Source organism: Doryrhamphus excisus, chromosome 11 (genome assembly GCF_030265055.1).
Source record: "Doryrhamphus excisus isolate RoL2022-K1 chromosome 11, RoL_Dexc_1.0, whole genome shotgun sequence".
Classification (NCBI taxonomy): domain Eukaryota; kingdom Metazoa; phylum Chordata; class Actinopteri; order Syngnathiformes; family Syngnathidae; genus Doryrhamphus; species Doryrhamphus excisus.
In genome coordinates this window covers 18,056,595-18,079,706 of record NC_080476.1, presented here as the reverse complement: position 1 = coordinate 18,079,706, position 23,112 = coordinate 18,056,595, and the positions used below count along the sequence as shown (strand labels likewise).

Sequence of the window (23,112 nt, the reverse complement as noted above, 5' to 3'; positions counted from 1 at the left end):
TGTATGTTTTTTTCTACCTAATTATGTATTTTTGGCCTTGAGCGACTTATACTCCAGAGCGACTTATGTATGTTTTTTTTCAACCTAATTATGTATTTTTGGCCTTGTGTGACTTATGTATGTTTTTTTCGACCTAATTATGTATTTTTGGCCTTGTGCGACTTATGTATGTTTTTTTCAACCTAATTATGTATTTTTGGCCTTGTGTGACTTATGTATGTTTTTTTCTACCTAATTATGTATTTTTTGCCTTGTGCGACTTATACTCCAGAGCGACTTATGTATATTTTTTTCTACCTAATTATGTATTTTTGGCCTTGTGTGACTTATACTCCGGAGCGACTTATGTCAATCTCATGCTTGTTTGCAAAAAATTGCTTAATCAAAAATGTTTTGATTTCTCCTCCCATTTCTTGTTGTGGTTTAGAACCTCAACTTAGAACCCCCTAGAGGTCCTACAGTGTATTTAATGTTTATTGTTTATGACTTCACAACAAGGCCGCCAGACATGCTTTCAGTACAGATTCCTGCTTTGGAAAACGTGCGAGTGCAACATGGGAATCGACCTTTCGAGGAGAGGAGGCGATGATTTGTGGAAGGATATTTCTGTCCGTGGCTTCTGCTCCTCTCATTTTCTCCTCATTGTCGAGATGCCGATTGTCAGATCAGAAGATGAGATCCAAAAAAAAGACGATTTTGTTCTCGACGACGGTCTATTTTTAGCTGAAACAGATGGAAGCGTTCACAATTAGCGTGATCATCCTGTAGTACCTTGATACTGTTTACTGTTTATCTCCAATATTAGAAATGTCACCTTTAAAGGGGAACTATTATGCTAGTTTTTCGGGCCCTTTGTATTGAGTTTTTGGACTCCTATAGAGCAGCTACAGACAAGAACTAGCACAGAAAGCTTTCTAGATCTTCCAGAATCTGCATCTATTCAGCAGAATTTCTTTGGATTTTTTAATTCCCGTAAAAACAGTCTGAGGTGCGAACCCAACTTTATAGGAGTTGATGATAAACGCAGATGTGTCTTTTTTTTTTTTCTCCTTTTTTTCTTTTTTTCCCTTTTTTTCTTTTTTTCCTTTTTTCTTTTTCCTTTTTTTCCTTTTTTTCTTTTTCCTTTTTTTTCTTTATTTTCTTCTTTTTTTCCTTTTTTTCTTTTTCCTTTTTTTTCTTTATTTTCTTTTTTTCCTTTTTTTCTTTTTCCTTTTTTTTCTTTATTTCCTTCTTTTTTTCCTCTATTTTCTTCTTTTTTTCCTTTTTTTCTTTATTTTCTTTTTTCCTTTTTTCTCCTTTTGTCTTTTTTTCTCCTTTTTTTCCTTTTTTTCTACAGATATATCTTTTTAAAATGTCGGCTTTTAACATACAGCAGTATGTGTTTTTTTAAACGCAGATGTATCTTTTTTTCTTTTTTTTTCTTTTTTTCTCCTTTTTTTCTCGTTTTCCTTTTTCCTTATTTTCTTTATTTTATTCTTTTTTTCCTTGTTTCCCCTTTTTTTCTCTTTTTTCCCTTTTTTCTTTATTTTCTTCTTTTTTTCCTTTTTTTTCTTTATGTTCTTCTTTTTTTCCTTTTTTTCTTTATTTTCTTTTTTCCTTTTTTCTCCTTTTGTCTTTTTTTCTCCGTTTTTTCTACAGATATATCTTTTTAAAATGTTGGCTTTTAACATAAAGCAGTATGTGTTTTTTTTAAACGCAAATGTATCTTTTTTTTCTTTTTTCTCCTTTTTTCTCGTTTTCTTTTGTCCTTATTCTTTATTTTATTCTTTTTTCCTTGTTTCCCCTTTTTTCTCTTTTTTTCCTTTTTTTCTTTATTTTATTCTTTTATTCTTTTTTCCATATTTTATTCTTTTTTTCCTTTTTCCCCTTTTTTTCCTTTTTTATTTTCTTCTTTTTATTCCTTTTTTCCTCTTTTTTCCTTTTTTTTATTTTGTTTTTTTTCTCCTTTTTTTCCTCCTTTTCTACAGATATATCTTTTTAAATGTCGTTTTTTAACATACAGCCGTATGTGTTTTTTTTTTTATTATCGCAGAAATAAAATGTAAAAAAAAAATGCCCTGGCAAAAATGTAAATAAAACAATACATGAAAATATAATTCCATCTACTGCGTATCCCGTTCAGGAGGAACGCAACAGTCGCCAGTCAGTCACATGTCACATTCAAACGTTGCGAAAATGGTCGCTGAAAATAAATGTCAAAGAAAAAGGAAAATGTCGCAGGCTAAATGAGGACCGTGATTGGCTTCCCGAGGCCACTCATGATAGTCATTTACAGTCAGAGCTAAGTACCTGCTTACAAACAAACCGACTCGTTTGTGGTCAGGCCACAGGATGAGTCAGCCATCCGACCGACATTCCGACATGGATGTCTTTGGAAAAAACGACATTGCATGTGAGGGAGGAATGATTCCCATAACACAATCATTCATTGGGAATGGTTGTTTGTCTTTTGTCTATATGTGCCCTGTGATTGGCTGGCCACCAGTCCAGGGTGGACCCCGCCTCTCCCCCCAAAAGACAGCTGGGATAGGCTCCAGCACCGTCTGGTATAAAATGAATTAATATGAATTTACAAAAATAGTACAAATTCCACACAAACACCCGAGCGGGAAATCGAACCCAGGTTTTCCTGCTCTCCTGACTGTGTAGCCAACATGCTAACCACTCAACCACTCAGTGATGGCAAAGAGTTAACATATTAAAGAAGAAAAATGAAATTAAAAAAAAAATAATAATCATATTCCGCAAAAAAACTAATAAAAATGTAAAATTGCGCATTATAAGGCTTATGCTGACATCTAGCGGTGAAACAGGGAAATTGCAACATGACTGACTTGAACTCACTTAAAGAAACGGACGCTAACAATAATAATAATAATAATAATAATAATAATAATAATAATAATAATAATAATAGGTACTCCCAAATATAACATATACACATCCGGTCCAATTACTGGTACAACATATGACTCTGGATCTATATGTAATTGTTATACGTAACAGTTCCTGGTTCATGCTTTTATTTTGTATTAACTTCCTGTGTTGCTCTGTTCCGTTTTCAGTCGCTTGCCATTTATCTCCCGCACCTGTTTCCTATTATGTGTTATGTCTATTAAAGTTCAGGCGCGCGTTCCTTTAGCTGTTGGGTCATTGTTGTTTTTATGTTGGACATGCTAATGCGTTATGCTACATTGTATAGGTAATAAATAAACATTTTTACCTGCAATTGGGTCCATCCTGGAGTCGATACACTTACACGGCCATGCCGGAACGTGACAGAATGGAAAGCGACTGAAAACAGAACAGAGCAATACAGGAAGTTAATACAAAATAAGAGCATGAACCAGGAACTAAGGAAAAGAGGGGAAACTAAGAAAGCTGGAGGAGTGGTAGCTAATGCTAGTCGAAGGTGGGTGTTGTGGTCGACTTTTCAGGCACTATTTGGGTCTTAGAACTTGGATTTAAAAGTACTTCTTACTACTTAAGTACTACTTACGCATTAAAATGGAAAAAAAACTTACCTTGACGGGTACAGCACCAACACAAAGTACACAAAAGTCTTCTACTTCCTGACTTAAAATTGTGTGCCGCGGTGAAACGAGCGTCCAAGTAACGGTGTCCAAGGTTTCAGGTGGTTCTCGGTCTCCGTTTGGGGTCTTCAAGTGTAAAGTGCCATGAGATAACTGCTGGGGTGATTTGGGGTACCAAAAGGTGAACTGAATGGGAAGTCATGCTGATTATGTTTTATGACAGAGGAACATGAAGGTGAGAACATGGAGAGTGAGCTGAAGGTGTTTCTCCAGGAATGGACCATAGACCGTAGACCAGGGGTGTCAAACATACGGCCCGCGGGCCGGATCCGGCCCGTCTGGTGGTTTGGTACGGCCCGGGGAAGAAAGCTGCATTGTATAAAAAAAATATGAATTTAATTTAAAAATTGTAGTTCTTGTATTATCCGCTAGGGGGCGCATTTTCCCTGTTTAAAAGATATGTGCGCAGCAAGCGTTAATTCTGACGTGAAACGGTACAAAGAGAAGATTTCAGGGCTGTTGATGGAGTTTGAGAAAAGATTTCAGGTTTTTAGCGAACTCGAAACAGATTTTGCAGTTTTTCGCTCACCAGTGAAAGTTATTCATTTGTTCAAATTGCTTTCCAGATGTTGAAAAACAGTGTTTTTAAGTTCCACAAGGCTGGTATAAATGTTTTTGGAACATTGCTACTAATTCTGTGATCAGTTTTATGTACAACACACTTTAATATATGTTTAACTGTGTAAAAGTGTTGTTAAAATTGCACATACTTTATACATACACCCCTGCCATAGACATAGACCATAGACATAGACCATAAACATAGCCCATAGACATAGACCATAAACATAGCCCATAGACATAGACCATAAACATAGCCCATAGATATAGACCATAAACATAGCCCATAGCCCATAGATATAGACCATAAACATAGACCATAGACATAGACCATAAACATAGCCCATAGACCATAGATATAGACCATAAACATAGACCATAGATATAGACCATAAACATAGACCATAGATATGGACCATAAACATAGCCCATAGACCATAGATATAGACCATAAACATAGCCCATAGATATAGACCATAGATATAGACCATAAACATAGCCCATAGACCATAGATATAGACCATAAACATAGACCATAGATATGGACCATAAACATAGCCCATAGACCATAGATATAGACCATAGATATAGACCATAAACATAGCCCATAGATATAGACCATAGATATAGACCATAAACATAGCCCATAGACCATAGATATAGACCATAAACATAGACCATAGATATAGACCATAAACATAGACCATAGATATAGACCATAAACATAGACCATAGATATGGACCATAGATATAGACCATAAACATAGCCCATAGATATAGACCATAGATATAGACCATAAACATAGCCCATAGACCATAGATATAGACCATAAACATAGACCATAGATATAGACCATAAACATAGACCATAGATATAGACCATAAACATAGACCATAGATATAGACCATAAACATAGACCATAGATATAGACCATAAACATAGCCCATAGATATAGACCATAAACATAGCCCATAGACCATAGATATAGACCATAAACATAGACCATAGATATAGACCATAAACATAGCCCATAGGCCATAGATATAGACCATAAACATAGACCATAAACATAGCCCATGGATATGGACCATAAACATAGACCATAGATATGGACCATAAACATAGACCATAAACATAGCCCACAGACCATAGATATAGACCATAAAAATAGAACACAGATATAGACCATAAACATAGCCCATAGATATAGACCATAAACATAGACCATAAACATAGACCATAGATATAGACCATAAACACAGCCCATAGCCCATAGACCATAGACATAGCCCATAGACATAGCCCATAGACATAGCCCATAGACATAGCCCATAAACATAGCCCATAGACCATAGACATAGCCCATAGACATAGCCCATAAACATAGCCCATATATCTCGACCATAAACATAGCCCACAGATCATAAACATAGCCCATAAATTGGGTACCTCACCCTGCAAATGTTTTCATTACACAGATGCCAAAATTCACCCCAGTCCCGATGACCCGAAAACAAAAGGAGAAAAAGGGATACCGTTAGACGGTACCCCCGTTTAGACGGTACCCCCGTTTAGACGGTACCCTCGTTAGACAGTGGCCCTGTTATAATATACATAATAATATACATATAATAATAACTATTACATTTGCAGGAAATTCAGTATTATGTTTGCAGTAGGCAAATTTCATTATTTATGTTTGTGGTTTGTGGTAAATTTATTATTATTATTATTACATTCAAAGCTGCAGATTTGTATTACGTTTGCGGTATAAAAATGCTTTGTTATCTGCTATGTTGTTGTAATGCATAAGATTCAGTACTGCGCTAATTGTTTTTATTTTTATTTTTTTAAAGAAAGATGATTTAGTTGAAACAAACATTCACTGACTTATGGTGCCATCTAGTGTCCGTCCTGTGTAGTACAACAACGGCATAGTGGTGGGCAAAAAAAACCGTTCATTTCAGTGAACCAGATTATTCCGGTTCATTTAGTAAAAAGAATCGTTCATTTTGATCAATAGGTGGTTAGCATGTGATCTCGAGTCGAGTCAGTCCGTTCACTCATGTTCACGTTCGTTCACCGACTCAACAGCTGAACAACAACACGTGATGACTAGTAGTGTGTCAGTCATGAACGAACAGGTCTTTTTTTGTGAACGGAATGAACGAATCAATCTCTCTGTATTGAACATATTTGGTTGGCACACCGTTTTATTATCTTGTATAAAAGTAGCGGCCATTTTCTTAGCGGATGAGTTATCCAAAATTATCCCGGGCCCCGCCTCCCCGCTTGCGGGCCAATTGGAGAAGGGGGGCGTGGCCGCTACTGGTGTAGCCCCTCCTTGTGCACGTGCCTTTGAGTGAGCGGGTGGACCATGGACATGTGCACGTTGAGATTGTGGGCTTTCTCGAAGCGTTTGCTGCACATCATGCAGGCAAACTCCAGGTCGGCCTCCGCCATGTGCTTGGTCATGTGATACTTGAGCGACGCCCGCTGACGACACTGGAAGCCGCACACTTCACACCTGCAGAGGAAATGACTTGTTGACACTTGCATGTATGCTATCTGTATTATGTAATAATAATATATACATACAGCAGGTAGTAGTACTTGTACATGAGAACGAGTAAGTACAGGAAGTACTTACTGTAGCGGTTTGGCTCCTGAATGCCTCATTTGGTGAACTGAAAGGTGTTTCCTTTGTTTGAAGGTTTGTCCACATTGGTCACAGATGTAATTCCTCTCCTCTGGGGAAAAAAAAAACAACATTCCGTGTTGACCGTACTTGGAATTCGATTTGTTCCAAAGCTGAATGTGGGCGCCCCCTAATGGTGATGGTGTTCTATACCGTGTACAGTACAGCGGCGCCTCGGTTAACATGACATATTATTGCTTTGGTTAGCATGTGGTTTGTTTACACCGCCATCTTGGATCACGGCCCATAATGAAACATGCCCACAATGTCTTTAATCATGTCTACTTAAAGCGGCAAAAACCAGTAAAGTAAAGTATTTGTTTATAAAGTATTATTATTAAAATATACATGAGTACAGTAAAAGTACCTGTGTGGATCAGCTTGATGTGCCGCTGGAGGTAACGGTCGATGGTGAACACCTTGTTGCATCCTGGGTGAGGACAGGGTCGCTCTCTCACCTTGTCATGGTGCTCCTTCCTGTGCTTCTACGGGACAGACATGACACGCCCATTATACTATCATAATCATAATTATTATTATCATCATTATTATTATTATTATTATTAGTCATTACACATTTGTATTGACACAAACCATAAAGTTCAGTTTTAGAGATAAATATGGAGTCTCAGGCAACACCACAGATACATTGTAGCCCTGCGGGAAACCTTCCCCACTGGACAGCCAGGGATCACAGAGGTGTGAGTGACTTGGGGTGACGCCGGGACAGAGTGGAGCCCGCATAGGGCGGAGCCGGGAATAGGGCGGAGCCGGGACGAGAGTGAAGCCGGGACGAGAGTGAAGCTGGGACGAGAGTGGAGACCAGATGGACTGAAGCCGGGACTGGAGTGGAGCCGGGAATAGAGTGAAGCCGGGAATAGAGTGGAGACCAGATGGACTGAAGCCGGGATAGAGTGAAGCCGGGAATAGAGTGAAGCCGGGACTAGAGTGGAGACCAGATGGACTGAAGCCGGGAATAGAGTGAAGCCGGGAATAGAGTGGAGCCGGGACTAGAGTGGAGCCGGGACTAGGGTGGAGCCGGGACTAGGGTGGAGCCGGGACTAGGGTGGAGCCGGGACTAGAGTGGAGCCGGGACTCGAGTGGAGCCGGGACTCGAGTGGAGCCGGGACTCGAGTGGAGCCGGGACTCGAGTGGAGCCCGGAATAGAGTGAAGCCCGGAATAGAGTGAAGCCCGGAATAGAGTGAAGCCCGGAATAGAGTGAAGCCCGGATGGACTGAAGCCGGGAATAGAGTGAAGCCAGGAATAGAGTGGAGACCAGATGGACTGAAGCCGGGATAGAGTGAAGCCGGGAATAGAGTGGAGACCAGATGGACTGAAGCCGGGAACAGAGTGAAGCCGGGACTAGAGTGAAGCCGGGACTAGAGTGAAGCCGGGACTAGAGTGAAGCCGGGACTAGAGTGAAGCCGGGACTAGAGTGAAGCCGGGACTAGAGTGAAGCTCGCATAGAGTGAAGCCCGGACAGAGTGAAGCCGGGAATAGACTGAAGCCGGGACTAGAGTGAAGCCGGAATAGCAGCCAGCCAGAAGTCGTCTTGGTTCTCACCTTCAGCCCATCAGGAGCTCTGTAGACGGCAGAACATCCCTCGTACAGACACTTGTAGATGTTGGGTAGCTCCTCCCTGCGTAGACATGACTCAGTTAATGATTCAAATCAATTCCCATTTGAGGAGACTTACCCTTTGGCTTTCAGTTTCTTCTTCCATCCAGGTTTGGGTCCGGGTTTCTTTTTGACTTTAGGTTCCCATGAGACATTTGACATTTGCGGAGGCTTGTCGGCTCTGGAAGGAAGACGTGGGTGACTTCCTGTTCATGACGTTCATGATCTCTACACTCACCTTTGGTCTGAGTACGTCTCAAACAAGTCATCCTCTGATTGGCTCTTCCCTCTCCCTTCACACTCCTCCTCGGACCTGTCGGACACGTCACTGTCAACCTGCGGCGCCAAAGTGGGGGCGGGCGTCTCGTTTGGGTCTGCAGAGGTAAACGGAGACAAAGTGGTGTCCATCAGACGTCCCAAAAGGTGCCCCCAGAAGATGGGGGGTTTGAAGTTAGCAGAGATGTTTCCTCAAGTTTCCGTTTTAAAAGATACGCTTAAACGAGTTCCAAACCTTCCGAGCCGCAGCCATCCGGTGCTGATCCGTGACTCCGTGGCGTGACGGCGGGTCCTCCGCCGACGGGAGCGTGGCCGCACGGCGTGTCCATGGTGTAGCTGTGCCCATCGACGCAGCACCACACCGCTTTCACAAAGCCCCAGCACCTCCCCTCCAGCACCTCCTTCAGGGCGGGGCAGGATCTACACGCCTCTCCGTGGTGGTGGGCCCATGACACCAGCTTGTGCAGGCAGGCGGGGTCGGAGGATAAGGAAGGTGATGCTGGAGGAACAGGAAAAGGTCTGAGAAGGTAGTCACAAAGCAAAACGAATAACAGGTGATCTTCTTCATCTTCTTACATGTGGGACCGTATTTTACTGAAGCTTCTGGAGATACTGGACCAGGCCTGGAATCAGAAGAAGACAACACCAGCTTCATGAAGCTTCACCCGCCCATCTCCAGCAGATTTCATTGGTTCTCACCTGCTTTGTGGGCGTTCCTCTGCGACAGGCGGGACATTAACCGTCTGCAGGAATCCAATCAGGATGTTGTGGCACTTGTAGAACTTGCTGTGGCATTTCTTACAAACAAACTCCGACAATCTGGGATCAGGGTCCAAGCGCACCCCCACCAGACGCTGGAAGTCGGCGTGGAATAGAGTGGACGGCGGCGAGCAGGAAGCGTCGCGGAGAACGTCCACAGAATCCGGAGACCACTTGTTGAAAGCATGCCGCAGGCTGCGTGGAGAGAAGGTTCCGTGGCACAGCCTGCAAGTGGCAGGAGACTGGCCGCCGGATACTGGGAGGACATGTCACAGCGACTACGTCATACTGGAAACCAGTATCCTGGAAAAAGCTTAAGGAATGGCCAACTCACCGGAGGCGCTGGACTTGATTTGTGAACGTATGTTGGTGCACGAGGGCTGAGCATCTGCGGGGTTCTTCTTGTCAGGTCTTCTTCTTCCACAAGCTCTCCTCTCCTCCGCGACACCCCGTTCGGATGACCCGGGGCTTCTGCTGGTCTTCATTGCTTTCGATTTCAGCTGCTGATGTGGAAGATGGAATCCTGATGCAAAAGTACTTTACTAGACGATACATCCATCTCCACTTGACAGCACACTTCCTTAGTCTCTTCACAATATGTACATTAAACACTGGAATATCTTGTATATAAAATAATAGTAAAATAATAATAATAATAATAATAATGATCTTATGATGTAGATGCGGCTAGAAGAAGCCTGGTAGCTAGGAGAACGAGCCAGTGTTCCCAAAGTCGACAATACTCCTCCACTTGACAGCACACTTCCTTAGTCTCTTCAATATATATGTACATTAAATACTGGAATATCTTGTATATAAAATAATAGTAATGATCTTATGATTTGGAAGTGACTAGAAGAAGCCTGGTAGCTAGGAGAAAGAGTTAGCGAAGCTGCATACCACCACTAGCAAGCGTTCCCAAAGTCAACAATACTCCATCTCCACTTGACAGCACACTTCCTTAGCCTCTTGACAATATGTACATTAAATACTGGAATATTTTGAATATAATAGTTAAATAATAATAATAATCCACCATCACACCACGTTCAGGAAGAGAAAGCTTCTTAGCTTTAGCCATCAGGAGGGCTGACCGTATCAATGCCTGATAGAAAATCACCATTTGGAGCAGATTTTGGCTTTCATAGCTTGTGGTCCTCAACTTTTCATCAGTTTAAAAACTATTTCACTTTATTTTGTTTTACATGTTTCAAATGTTTTGTCACACTTCTTTGTTTTGAATATTGTAGCTCTACTTAAAAACCTCATTCAGGTCCAAATGTGCTAAATGCATATTATGGCTATTTTTACACTGGAAGGAAGACTATAAAAGGACCACTGGAGCAGTGACCGTGGAAGCTAACAAGCTAATACGTAAACAACAACACATTAAGAGACCGACACTCAGCCATTGTTGACATTTATACACAGAACTCGTAAAAAAAAAAAAGTAAACATACCCCACCAAGCTATTATTAGCACAGCCAGTAGCGCCATTAGCTTGTGCCGAACCGAATGATGCTACTACGACTACAATGTTATATCTTCAAATGTTATAAACGCTAACTGGTAACAAAACTTACCTACGTTAATCCCAGCACTACAAAAGTGTGATTTGTTTCACGTAGGAACGCCACGGTGTCAATTCTGTAGCTCGTAGAAAACATTGACACCCGGAAGTAGTCCTTTTCATTCTTCTTCGTTAGCTTTAATGACGCTGTTAAAGATGCATACCGCCACCTACTGGATCGGAGTATTATGACCTGTGTACCTCAATCATATATGTGCCTCTGTTTGGCTGATTATTTTAGTTTTTTTTCCATCTTATATTTAGTTTGACTTTAAAAGGTTTAAAATGGATGGCTGGATCAATTCCATGAGCTAATTTGAAGTCAATTGAAGAAATGTAATGCTTTAATATGTTTACAATTCCACAATCCATGCATAGAAGCTAGCTAAATTGGGCTTTAAAAAGGACCTTTAAATGCTTTTTCTGAGCTATAAATGCAGTTAAAATGTCGTATTCTGGTGTTAAACCGTGCCAAAATTTCACATCAATGACGTTTGCACATTTGGAAGTGAGCACTGAAAAAAGTTTGGGGTGGCTCAAAAAGCTTGGTTTCAGAGGGCGTGGTAAGACTGTCCCCTTTGTGATGTCACAGAGGGCAGACATACTTATATGGATGCAGCTGTAAGGCCACATTTGTTTCTGATTTCTAAATACGCCACCATCATCACGTGGTTGGAGTTCCTGATTCTCTACCAGCAAAAGAGATGCCTTTATTTTGGGGAAGTCATGGAGCAAAAGCGCTAGTCCGTGTAGCATTTTAGCATAGAGGAAGCGGGGTTGCTAATATAGCCTTTTCCCACCACAACTAGTGTCTCTAAATGAGTTTTTTTTTTACACACTGGTAGTCCCGCAAAACACATTACACGTTATACATGCTGTAGAAACAACAATGCTAAAATGCTAAAGCTACTTACCATTGAGAGACGTCTTGAGGTAAGCTCTTCTCTTGAGAACCTTGGGACTGTCCAGTCTCTACTTCCGGATGGGAACGGGGATCCAACACATGGCTGGATGTTAAAAGCCCACAAAGTTGGTGGATGCACTGTAGTTTTTGACGAGATATCCAGCTGGAATAGGTGCAGATGCTGGAAGATCTAGAAAGGTTATAGTGTGTAGCTGCTCTATAGCAGTCCACAACTCGATACAAAAGGTTCCAACATGAGCATCATAGGTTCCCTTTAATGGAAAGCCTGCAGAAATGCTGGTGAAACATCAACAACTGTCAATCTTGGTTCTTCGTGACAGCTCCAGGAGGAACGTGAGCTGGTCTTTCAGCGTCTTATCACAGGAAATCCATATCAGGACTCAGCCTGTGAGGGTCCAGGTGTGTGGACAGAGCCGCCGCCACCTCCGGGTCCAAGTCCAGACACTGGCTCTCCAGCTGCAGCAGGAAACACCAGCAGATATGACAGCTCAGAGGAAGATCAAGACGCAGGTTCACGTTGTGGACTCTCACCTGCGTGAGGAGCCCGGAGGAAGTAGAAGAAGGGTACGTTTGAGAAATGGCCCTCAGCAGGAAGCGTTTGGCACCGCTCAGGATCCGGCAGGAGTCGATCTGACAACCCGAGTGGAGAGATGAGACGTTTAGGAAATCCTGATGGCGATGATGATGTCGCCAGACTCGGTCACCTGACTTCCGAGGCGTTGGCCGACGGTGTCTCCATCCAAGAAGAGCTGCAGCAGGCCAACATAGCAGGAAACGGCGGTGCTGAGGAAGCCCGGACAACGCACGGCTCTGTGCTGCAGCTCGGCGCTCTGCTCGAGCAACACACTCCACACACACACGCCACACGCTGTCATTAGCAGCTAATTAGCAGCTAACGATAAGACAACAGTGTCAATATCAAATACACACCTGAAGAAAGCCCACGGCATCAGCTGAGTACATCGCTGTGACATCACCATGGTAACACTCTGATAAACACCCTGTTCTGCTGCTGAAGAAACTTCATTTCAATGGAACTACAAACATGGTGGATCAACAAGGAGAGGGATTTACTCTTTGACGGAAAGATCAGCAGCCAGTCAGCAGCGTCCACCAGCGGCACCAAGACCTCAGTACACAACTTCAGGGCTTTCTGCTCACACTTGTCCTAAACACACACACACACACACACACACACAGGTGCACTGTCAGTCCCCCCATAGTGTACCAAGTACACTGCCAGTACCATCATAGTGTACCAAGTACACTGCCAGTACCATCATAGTGTACCAAGTACACTGCCAGTACCATCATAGTGTACCAAGTACACTGCCAGTACCATCATAGTGCACCAAGTACACTGCCAGTACATCATAGTGCACCAAGTACACTGCCAGTACATCATAGTGCACCAAGTACCAGTCAGTGCCCCCACAGTGCACCAAGTACACTGTCAGTACCCCCACAGTGTACTAAGTACACTGTCAGTACCCCCACAGTGTACTAAGTACACTGTCAGTACCACCACAGTGTACTAAGTACAATGTCAGTACCACCACAGTGTACTAAGTACACTGTCAGTACCCCCATAGTGTACTAAGTACACCCTCAGTACCACCACAGTGTACTAAGTGCACCCTCAGTACCCCCATAGTGAACTAAGTACACTGCCAGTACCCCCATAGTGTACCAAGTGCACTGCCAGTACCCCCATAGTGTACCAAGTACACTGCCAGTACCCCCATAGTGTACCAAGTACACTGCCAGTACCCCCATAGTGTACCAAGTACACTGCCAGTACCCCCATAGTGTACCAAGTACACTGCCAGTACCCCCATAGTGTACCAAGTACACTGCCAGTACCCCCATAGTGTACCAAGTACACTGCCAGTACCCCCATAGTGTACCAAGTACACTGCCAGTACCCCCATAGAGTGCCAAGTACACGGCCCCCATAGTGTACTAAGTACACTGTCAGTACCCCCGTAGTGAACTCAGTACACTGTCAGTGCCCCCATAGTGTACTAAGTGCACCGTCAGTACCCCCATAGTGAACTAAGTGCACTGTCAGTACCCCCATAGTGAACTAAGTGCACTGTCAGTACCCCCATAGTGTACCAAGTGCACTGTCAGTACCCTCATAGTGAACTAAATACACTGTCAGTACCCCCATAGTGTACCAAGTACACTGTCAGTACCCCCATAGTGTACCAAGTACACTGTCAGTACCCCCATAGTGTACTAAGTACACTGTCAGTACCCCCATACTGAACTAAGTACACTGCCCCCATAGTGTACTAAGTACACTGTCAGTACCCCCATAGTGTACTAAGTACACTGTACTGGTACTTAGTTCACTATGGAAGTACCAATCAGTACCCCCATAGTGAACTAAGTACACCCTCACTACCCCATAGTGTACTAAGTACCAGTCAGTGACACCATAGTGTACTAAGTACACCGTCAGTAACCCCAGAGTGTACTAAGTACACCGTCAGTACCCCCATAGTGTACTAAGTGCACCGTCAGTACCCCCATAGTGTACTAAGTGCACCGTCAGTACCCCCATAGTGTACTAAGTTGAGCAGTGACGATGTTTAGGGAGTGTGAACTCCTACCTGAGGGTAAAGGAAGGCTGACACGTAGCCGTTCACACACAGGAAAAGCAGGAAGACCAGAACCTGACAGAAGGAACAAGTGAAGGACACGCTAGGTTAGAGTTTCATGTCATCTACTGTACTTTGCCAGCATCTGATGAACAATAACACACATTTTTTGGCCCTTTGTATTGACTTGTGTACTCCTATAGAGCAGCTACACACCATAACCAGCACACTAAGTTTTATAGATCTTCCATAATCTGCACCTACTCAGATGGATGTCTTTGGGTTTCGTGGTTCCTGTGAAAACTGATTGTTTTAATATATTCCACACATACCCCGCCTCCAGCCACGCCCACTTTGCTGTGGTTGGTCACACACCCAAGCGCAAACATCTAGCCATATGTTTATCTGGCTTACAGCCATGCCCATATAAGGAAGTCTGTACCTCTGTGACATCACAAAGGTGCAGTTTTACCACGCCTTTTGAAACCAAGAGTTTTTACGCAAACCTCATTAATTGAAACTTTGGCATGGTTTAACAAGAAAATACTACATTCTAAGTAAAATATGGCGGCGGACGAGTTGAACGGCAATCATATCAGTGGTTGCGTTACCTCTCTGTGTTGAGGGCAGCTGTCCGGTTGCAGGGTGGTGAGAGCGGCATGGACGCCCTGCTGGGCTGTTGATTGGCATTCATAAAGGCTAGCGGCTAACAGTAGCGCTGGAGCTGACGGGACCTGCAGCAACTGGCCGCCCATTAAACTGCAGAGCAAATCCAAATGATTGGAAAAGGGTGTGCATTCTTTGCCAACAGCAGTACCAGAATCGCACCTGCGGGCCCAGCGCTGGCTGCTCGCAATGATCTGCAGCTCCTCTGGTGGAGTCTCTCCATCGCAGAGACGACGCCATAACCACATCACCGCCGTAGAAAGCCTCTCCCACCAGTACTGGAACACACACACCCGAATCCCCATCCATCACATGACCAGGCATGATAACACATCTTAGTATTGTTGCTAAGGAGACAAGAAGCGACGTTAGAAGGAAATGAGCTCAGCGTTTAGGAACGATACCAACCGCCGTGGAGACCAGCAGCAGAGGACAATGGCGGCTGATGTGAGACCAGGTCTTGTTGAATTCCTCACCGGCGTGGTCGCACCTCGCACTGGCGTGCAAAACACCCTGGGGGGAGGGGGCACAGGAGTATGGAGCATATCTCCATATAGTATCCTTTCATAGTTCTTTAGGTATTTCTTACCCTCAGGAAGTGTGATGTTAGATGAAAGGACAACACTCCGTCTGGGGAACATACAGTCCTCTGAAGCACACAGAAGATGATCATGTACCAGGTCTGCATCAAATACACCGATCCTAGGAAATCCTTACTTGGGATACTTAGGTTACCCTACTTAGGATACCCTACGTAGGATACTTAGGTTACCCTACTTAGGATACCCTACGTAGGATACTTAGGTTACCCTACTTAGGATACCCTACGTAGGATACTTAGGTTACCCTACTTAGGATACCCTACGTAGGATACTTAGGTTACCCTACTTAGGATACCCTACGTAGGATACTTAGGTTACCCCACTTAGGATACCCTACGTAGGATACTTAGGTTACCCTACTTAGGATACCCTACGTAGGATACTTAGTTTACCTTACTTAGGATACCCTACTTAGGATACTTAGGTTACCCTACTTAGGACACCCTACGTAGGATACTCAGGTTACCCTACTTAGGACACCCTACGTAGGATACTCAGGTTACCCTACTTAGGACACCCTACGTAGGATACTCAGGTTACCCTACTTAGGTTACCCTACGTCGGATACTTAGGTTACCCTACTTAGGTTACCCTACTTCGGATACTTAGGTTACCCTACTTAGGTTACTCTACTTAGGATACTTAGGTTACCCTACTTAGGATACTTAGGTTACCCTACGTAGGGCACCTTACTTAGGATACCCTACGTAGGATACTTAGGATACCCTACGTAGGATACTTAGGTTACCCCACTTAGGATACCCTACGTAGGATACTTAGGTTACCCAACTTAGGATACCCTACGTAGGATACTTAGGTTACCCTACTTAGGATACCCTACGTAGGATACTTAGGTTACCCTACTTAGGATACCCTACGTAGGATACTTAGGTTACCCCACTTAGGATACCCTACGTAGGATACTTAGGTTACCCCACTTAGGACACCCTACGTAGGATACTTAGGTTACCCTACTTAGGATACCCTACGTAGGATACTAAGGTGACCCTACTAAGGATACTTAGGTTACCTTACTTAGGATACTTAGGTTACCTTACTTAGGATACCCTACATAGGATACTTAGGATACCCTACATAGGATACTTAGGTTACCCTACTTAGGATACTTAGGTTACCCTACTTAGGATACCCTACGTAGCATACTTAGGTTACCCTACTTAGGATACCCTACGTAGCATACTTAGGTTACCCTACTTAGGATACCCTACGTAGCATACTTAGGTTACCCTACTTAGGATACCCTACGTAGCATACTTAGGTTACCCTACTTAGGATACCCTACGTAGGACACTTAGGATACCCTACGTAGGACACTTAGGTTACCCTATGTTGGAAAGTCTTTTATTCAGCTGTACCTTTATTGTGTACTTGTGTGTATTGTGCTCTTATTTTGACATCACTTTGTCATGTTATTTCCTGTTGTGCACTCTTCTCTGTAGTCTCAATATACTGACACTCTCTCTTCTGGACACGTCCCAACCATCTCAGTCTGGCCTCTCTGACTTTATCCCAAAGGCCTCTAACATGTAATGTCCCTCTGATGTACTCCTTCCTGATCCTATCCATCCTGGTCACTCCCAGTGAGAACCTCAGCATCCTCATCTCTGCTACCTCCAGTTCTGCTTCCTGTCTCTAGACCAAACAACATGGCTGGTCTCACCACAGTTGTTGTATACCTTTCCTTTCATTTTCCTTTCATGTGGACTGGGGTGTGACAGATGTTCAGACGTTCCATACCTGATGCTGGTTGACATGTTGGATGAGGTTGGTAGAGTCCAGATGCCGGCTGCCCTCTTCGGTCCTCATCTTGATAAAAGACACGGATGGGAGTGCCAGTAGTACTCTGGGACACACAAATACACATCAAGGTTTTCCCAGGTGACACATTCCCACCTACAGTATGCACGTATGTTTCACGCGTGTGCACCTGTTCCACGTGGTCAGCGCGTGTTCACAGCCGAGGCGTGCTGAAGCGGAGCTCGGTGAGCCGGAGAACCTCTGAGACACCAACTCCAGCAGGCAGTCACATACATCAGGTCTGCCGGTGTGGCTGGCCCGGGTGGGCAGCTCCATGTCATAGACCACCTGCTGCACACACGAGGACAACGCTGTTACTGCGTTGCTGTGGCTGCAGTCACTCCAACTATGCAGGAAGCTAAACAGCTAGTCACCCAGTCTTGTCATCAAACATCTGTCAACATCTGTCATTCCATGACGACTTCAGTGAGGTCTCTGGGAAAGAAACTACTGACTCACCGTGTCATCTTCCTAAGAACGCTAAACTCATCACACAGCAACTTAACACCCCAAAGGTAAGCCCTAATGAGAATAAGCGGTGTATAAAATGGATGGATGGATCTCCTGCAAATAAAGTTGGACTATACCATTATTCATTCATTCATTTTCGACCGCTTTTCCTCACGAGCTTTTGCGGGGGTTGCTGGAGCCTATCCCAGCCGTCTTTGGAATACCGGAGTACCCGGAGAAAACCCACGCATGCACGGGGAGAACATGCAAACTCCACACAGAGATGGCCGAGGGTGGAATTGAACCCTGGTCTCCTAGCTGTGAGGCCTGCACGCTAACCACTTGTCCGCCGTGCAGCCCTGCATTTATAGCATACTGTCATTTTTCCTCTTTTGGAAAAAGAAAACAAGCTTACAGTATGACTGGGATACGATGAACATCCAGCAGCAACACAACATTTTGCCGCGCAGTCTGTAAAGTTTTGGTTTCATTCGTTACCGCTTATCCTCATGAGGGTCGCGGGGGGTGCTGGAGCCTATCCCAGCTCTCTTTGGGCGAGAGGCGTTGTACATCCTGGACTGGTCGCCAGCCAGCCAATCACAGGGCACATATAGACAAACAACCATTCACACTCACATTCATACCTATGGATGAATTTGGAGTCGCTAATTAACCTAGCATGTTTTTTTTTGGAATGTGGGAGGGAAACCGGAGTACCCGGAGAAAACCCACGCATGCACGGGGAGAACAGGCATCGGAATCGAACCCTGGTCCTTCTAGCTGTGAGGTCTGCGCGGTGGTCGAGTGGACATTTTACGGTTCTCTTCAAGTCAAGGTTCCACTCTACTTCCGGGATTTGTGAGGATTCCATACCCGCAACGTGCAGATGATGTCTGGGGTGCAGCTTCCTCTTGGCGAGATGGCGTGATCTTCCCGACTGTCACTGGAAACATGATGCGGTTTTTGGAACATGGATATGGTCCACGACCGGCGTCATGTTGCTATGACGTTTGACACACCAACCTGCACCGCTGGTCCATGATGCCGTTGACGAGATGACAGAAAAGGCTCTTCATGCTTCCCCCACAGCCGCCCTGATTCTCTGGACGAGTCAGATAGAAGTCCAGGCACGCCCACTGCTGGTACTCCAGTCTATACGGAGGTACGTACAAGTACTGGGTTGATTTAGTATGCATGCTGTGCGAGTTAGCCTCCATTACCTTTCTGTGTCACATAGAGCGTCTTTACTCCTTTCCACTTGGAGTTCAATTGCCAGCCACTCTGTCAACAGTAACTGCACACAGATGGGAGGATTTGGATCATCAATGCAATTCAATTTCAATAAATACAAATAATTTTCTCATGGCGTATCAAAAAAAAAGTACCGTATTTTCCGGACTATAAGTCACACTTTTTTTCATAGGTTGGCTGTTCCTGCGACTTATAAATGAAAAAAAAAAAAAGTGTTTATGTTACATAAACACTGGACACCTTTTCTGTTCATGTTTATTTTTTGTGTAGCTGAATAACCATTGTGTTAGCATATGTTAGCATAGTCTTTTATTGTTAGAACTTGCCTTCCAAGAGGACGTAATGTCTGTTTTGGTCAAGTAGTTTGGAAAATAAATTACCCGCAAAAAATGCGACTTATACTCCAGTGTGACTTATGTATGTTTTTTTTTCTACCTAATTATGCATTTTTGGCCTTGTGCGACTTATACTCCGGAGTGACTTATGTACGTATGTTTTTTTAGACCTAATTATGTATTTTTGGCATTGTGTGACTTATACTAAAGTGCGACTTATGTAAGTTTTTGTCTACCTAATTATGCATTTTTGGCCTTGTGTGACTTATACTTCGTTGCGACTTATGTATGTTTTTTTTCGACCTAATTGTGCATTTTTGGCCTTGTGCGACTTATAATCCGGAGCGACTTATGTATGTTTTTTTCTACCTAATTATGAATTTTTGGCCTTGTGCGACTTATACTCTGGAGCGACCTATGTATGTTTTTTTCTACCTAATTATGCATTTTTGGCCCTGTGCGACTTATACTCCAGTGCGACTTATGTATGTTTTTTTCTACCTAATTATGTATTTTTGGCCTTGTGCGACTTATACTCCGGTGTGACTTATGTATATTTTTTTCTACCTAATTATGAATTTTTGGCCTTGTGCGACTTATACTCCAGTGCAACTTATGTATGTTTTTTTCTACATAATTATGTTTTTTTGGCCTTGTGCGACTTATTTATGTTTTTTTCTACCTAATTATGCATTTTTGGCCTTGTGCGACTTATACTCCAGTGCGACTTATGTATGTTTTTTTCTACCTAATTGTGCATTTTTGGCCTTGTGCGACTTATGTATGTTTTTTTCTACCTAATTATGCATTTTTGGCCTTGTGCAACTTATGTATGTTTTTCTCTACCTAATTATGCATTATTATGCATTTTTGGCCTTGTGAGACTTATACTTCGGAGCGACTTATATATGTTTTTTTTCTACCTAATTATGCATTTTTGGCCTTTGTGCGACTTATACTCCTGAGCAACTTATATATGTTTTTTTCTACCTAATTATGTATTTTTGGCCTTGTGCGACTTATACTCCAGTGCAACTTATGTATGTTTTTTTCTACATAATTATGTTTTTTGGCCTTGTGCGACTTATATATGTTTTTATTCTACCTAATTATGCATTTTTGGCCTTGTGCGACTTATACTCCAGTGTGACTTATGTATGTTTTTTTCGACCTAATTATGTATTTTTGGCCTTGTGCGACTTATGTATATTTTTTTCTACCTATTTATGTATTTTTGGCCTTGTGCGACTTATACTCCGGAGCGACTTATGTATGTTTTTTTTCTACCTAATTATGTATTTTTGGCCTTGTGCGACTTATACTCCAGTGCGACTTATGTATGTTTTTTTTCTACCTAATTATGCATTTTTGGCCTTGTGTGACTTATACTCCGGTGCGACTTATGTATGTCCAATCAGAAGCCTGAAAAAACCCTCTGTTCATCAATACAGTGGTATATCAGATGTACAGTGACATATCAGTAATCAATACAGTGATATATCAGTGATCTATACGTAATCAATAGAGTGATATCCAGTACCTCATCATCCTTCCAACGGAGCAAAGGAGCTCCAATGATTTTACTGAGCTACGGTGTCAATGTTTCTTAGGAGGACTTTGTGGTCCATACAAAGTTTGGTAAACTGTACCCAAAGGCACCAGCTTGCCATCCTACCTGACACTCTGGAGCCTGCTGGAGCTGACGGAAGGCAGGGTGTCTCCACAGGCACCAAGCTGCCTTTTCCCAGTCGTTGCTGATGTCTTTGGCATCGCTCCACAGTCCAAGTCTGTCCGTGTCCTCAGCTTCTTCACTTTGAGGAGTCCTGGCTTCAGGCAGCAGTCTTGGGATGAGGTACTGAAGCTAGAAGTGGGTAGAAATATCATGTGAGGTTGATATATTTCCATATTTCTTGTATGTCTAAAAGTGGACGGGTTGCCAGTCGGTGACAGGACAAAAACAAACAAGTCAACAGAATAGATTGAAGGCCCGCTACCTTCTTGCAAAAGCTGCTGGGAATCAAGTCTTGATACCGCGGAGTCAACGAGTCACCTCGACACATCCCGTAGCACACAGCAGCTACACAAAATCTGTACAGTGGCAAAGGTTGGGTTCAGGGACAGTGGGGGAAAAAAAAACTGTATTGATATGATTTGTGATTTGATCTCACCTGACGCAAAACAGCATGTTGCTTTGTGTGCTGCAGACCAGCGCCGAGCTAAGGGCCTCCGAGATAGGCACCGGACTCCATGAAACCAGACCAACTAAAGGACTTTGCGGCATGGCAGCATGGAGGTGGACCACAAAAGCTGCCAGACCCAGCAGGTGTGGGCCACTCAGTGAGGACCCCTTCAAGGACAGGAGGAAAAACGTATAGGATGCAACTATAGGGATGCTATTTCAGGCCTAAAGGTCTCTAATCATGTTTGGTGGTAAACATGTTTTAAATGTCTTATTTTCTCTTATTATGTCTACTATATTGGGTCATAGGAGTGCAAAGGCAACTATAGGGATGCTATTTCAGGCCTAGAGGTCTCTAATCATGTTTAAAAAGTATATTTAGGTGGTAAACACATTTTCCATGTCTTATTTTCTCTTATTATGTCTACTATATTGGGTAATAGGAGCGTAAAGGTGACTATAGGGGTGTTATTTCATGTCTAAAGGTCTCTAATCATGTTTAAAAATATATTTAGGTGGTAAACACATTTTCTATGTCTTGTTTTCTCTTATTATATCTACTATATTGGGTCATAGGAGTGCAAAGGCAACTATAGGGATGCTACTTCAGGCCTAGAGGTCTCTAATATGTTTGAAAAGTGTATTTAGAATATGGTAAACATGTTTTCTATGTCTTATTTTCTCTCATTATGTCTACTATATTGGGTAATAGGAGTGTAAAGGTGACTATAGGGGTGTTATTTCAAGTGTAGAGGTCTCTAATAATGTTTAAAAAGTGTATTTAGAAGGTGGTAAACATGTTTTCTATGTCTTAATTTCTCTCATTATGTCTACTATATTGGGTCATAGGAGTGCAAAGGCAACTATAGGGATGCTATTTCAGGCCGAGAGGTCTCTAATCGTGTTTAAAAAGTATATTTTCCATGTTTTATTTTCTCTTATGTCTGCTATATTGGCTAGTATGAGAGTAAAGGCGACTATAGGGGTGTTATTTCATGTCTAGAGGTCTCTAATCATGTTTAAAAAAGTATATTTTCTATGTCTTATTTTCTCTTATGTCTGCTATATTGGCTAGTAGAAGTGTAAAGGCGACTATAGGGGTGTTATTTCATGTCTAGAAGTCTCTAATCGTGTCTTATTTTCTCTTATACTGTAAAATACTAGGGCGAGTCAATCAGTCAATCAACCAACAGGTAAGCTCCCG

At 43.0% G+C, this 23,112-nt stretch overlaps 2 protein-coding genes across 10 annotated transcripts in view; both read right to left on the bottom strand.

The window, feature by feature from the left end:
* Positions 1 to 5,288: 5,288 nt before the first annotated feature.
* Positions 5,289 to 12,133, bottom strand: znf276 (zinc finger protein 276). 6 transcript variants are annotated; one of them, XM_058087285.1, is made up of 11 exons: positions 11,991 to 12,133; positions 9,841 to 10,029; positions 9,447 to 9,762; positions 9,324 to 9,370; positions 8,983 to 9,246; positions 8,710 to 8,845; positions 8,551 to 8,652; positions 8,418 to 8,493; positions 7,221 to 7,338; positions 6,806 to 6,905; positions 5,289 to 6,682 (listed from the first exon to the last, which is right to left on the bottom strand). In XM_058087285.1, the coding sequence occupies exons 2-11, from the start codon at positions 9,989 to 9,991 to the stop codon at positions 6,481 to 6,483; spliced, it is 1,512 nt and encodes a 503-aa protein (XP_057943268.1). In that variant the 5' UTR covers positions 9,992 to 10,029; positions 11,991 to 12,133; the 3' UTR covers positions 5,289 to 6,480. The 6 variants fall into 6 exon arrangements, with proteins under 6 accessions (XP_057943268.1, XP_057943265.1, XP_057943266.1 ...); XM_058087282.1 differs by having other exon boundaries at positions 9,841 to 10,009; positions 11,991 to 12,069; XM_058087283.1 differs by lacking the exon at positions 11,991 to 12,133 and adding an exon at positions 11,090 to 11,224.
* A 76-nt stretch (positions 12,134 to 12,209) lies between these two features.
* The window catches only part of LOC131138399 (Fanconi anemia group A protein), a 32,741-nt gene continuing 21,838 nt past the window's right edge, over positions 12,210 to 23,112 (bottom strand). For 2 of the 4 annotated variants that reach the window (XM_058087281.1, XM_058087277.1), the window contains exons 25-42: positions 21,898 to 22,076; positions 21,724 to 21,817; positions 21,405 to 21,590; positions 19,364 to 19,437; positions 19,167 to 19,295; positions 19,017 to 19,086; positions 17,824 to 17,984; positions 17,634 to 17,739; positions 15,863 to 15,922; positions 15,682 to 15,786; positions 15,436 to 15,551; positions 15,219 to 15,366; positions 14,620 to 14,682; positions 13,076 to 13,169; positions 12,932 to 13,013; positions 12,706 to 12,847; positions 12,533 to 12,631; positions 12,210 to 12,457 (exon numbers count right to left, since the gene is read on the bottom strand). In XM_058087281.1, coding sequence (XP_057943264.1) covers positions 12,359 to 12,457; positions 12,533 to 12,631; positions 12,706 to 12,847; positions 12,932 to 13,013; positions 13,076 to 13,169; positions 14,620 to 14,682; positions 15,219 to 15,366; positions 15,436 to 15,551; positions 15,682 to 15,786; positions 15,863 to 15,922; positions 17,634 to 17,739; positions 17,824 to 17,984; positions 19,017 to 19,086; positions 19,167 to 19,295; positions 19,364 to 19,437; positions 21,405 to 21,590; positions 21,724 to 21,817; positions 21,898 to 22,076 — 2,007 coding nt within the window. In that variant the 3' untranslated portion in view covers positions 12,210 to 12,358. The remainder of the gene's footprint in view (positions 12,458 to 12,532; positions 12,632 to 12,705; positions 12,848 to 12,931; positions 13,014 to 13,075; positions 13,170 to 14,619; positions 14,683 to 15,218; positions 15,367 to 15,435; positions 15,552 to 15,681; positions 15,787 to 15,862; positions 15,923 to 17,633; positions 17,740 to 17,823; positions 17,985 to 19,016; positions 19,087 to 19,166; positions 19,296 to 19,363; positions 19,438 to 21,404; positions 21,591 to 21,723; positions 21,818 to 21,897; positions 22,077 to 23,112) is intronic. The other 2 variants (XM_058087279.1, XM_058087280.1) reach the window with 2 other exon arrangements.

Bases quoted from the DNA above. Each gene is read 5' to 3' on its own strand.
- znf276 (XM_058087282.1), bottom strand. The intron at 9,763-9,840 runs GTGAGTTGGCCA...ATGTCCTCCCAG, and splicing joins AATCAAGTCCAGCGCCTCCG to TATCCGGCGGCCAGTCTCCT. The intron at 8,494-8,550 runs GTAAGTCTCCTC...ATGTCTACGCAG, and splicing joins AAGAAACTGAAAGCCAAAGG to GGAGGAGCTACCCAACATCT.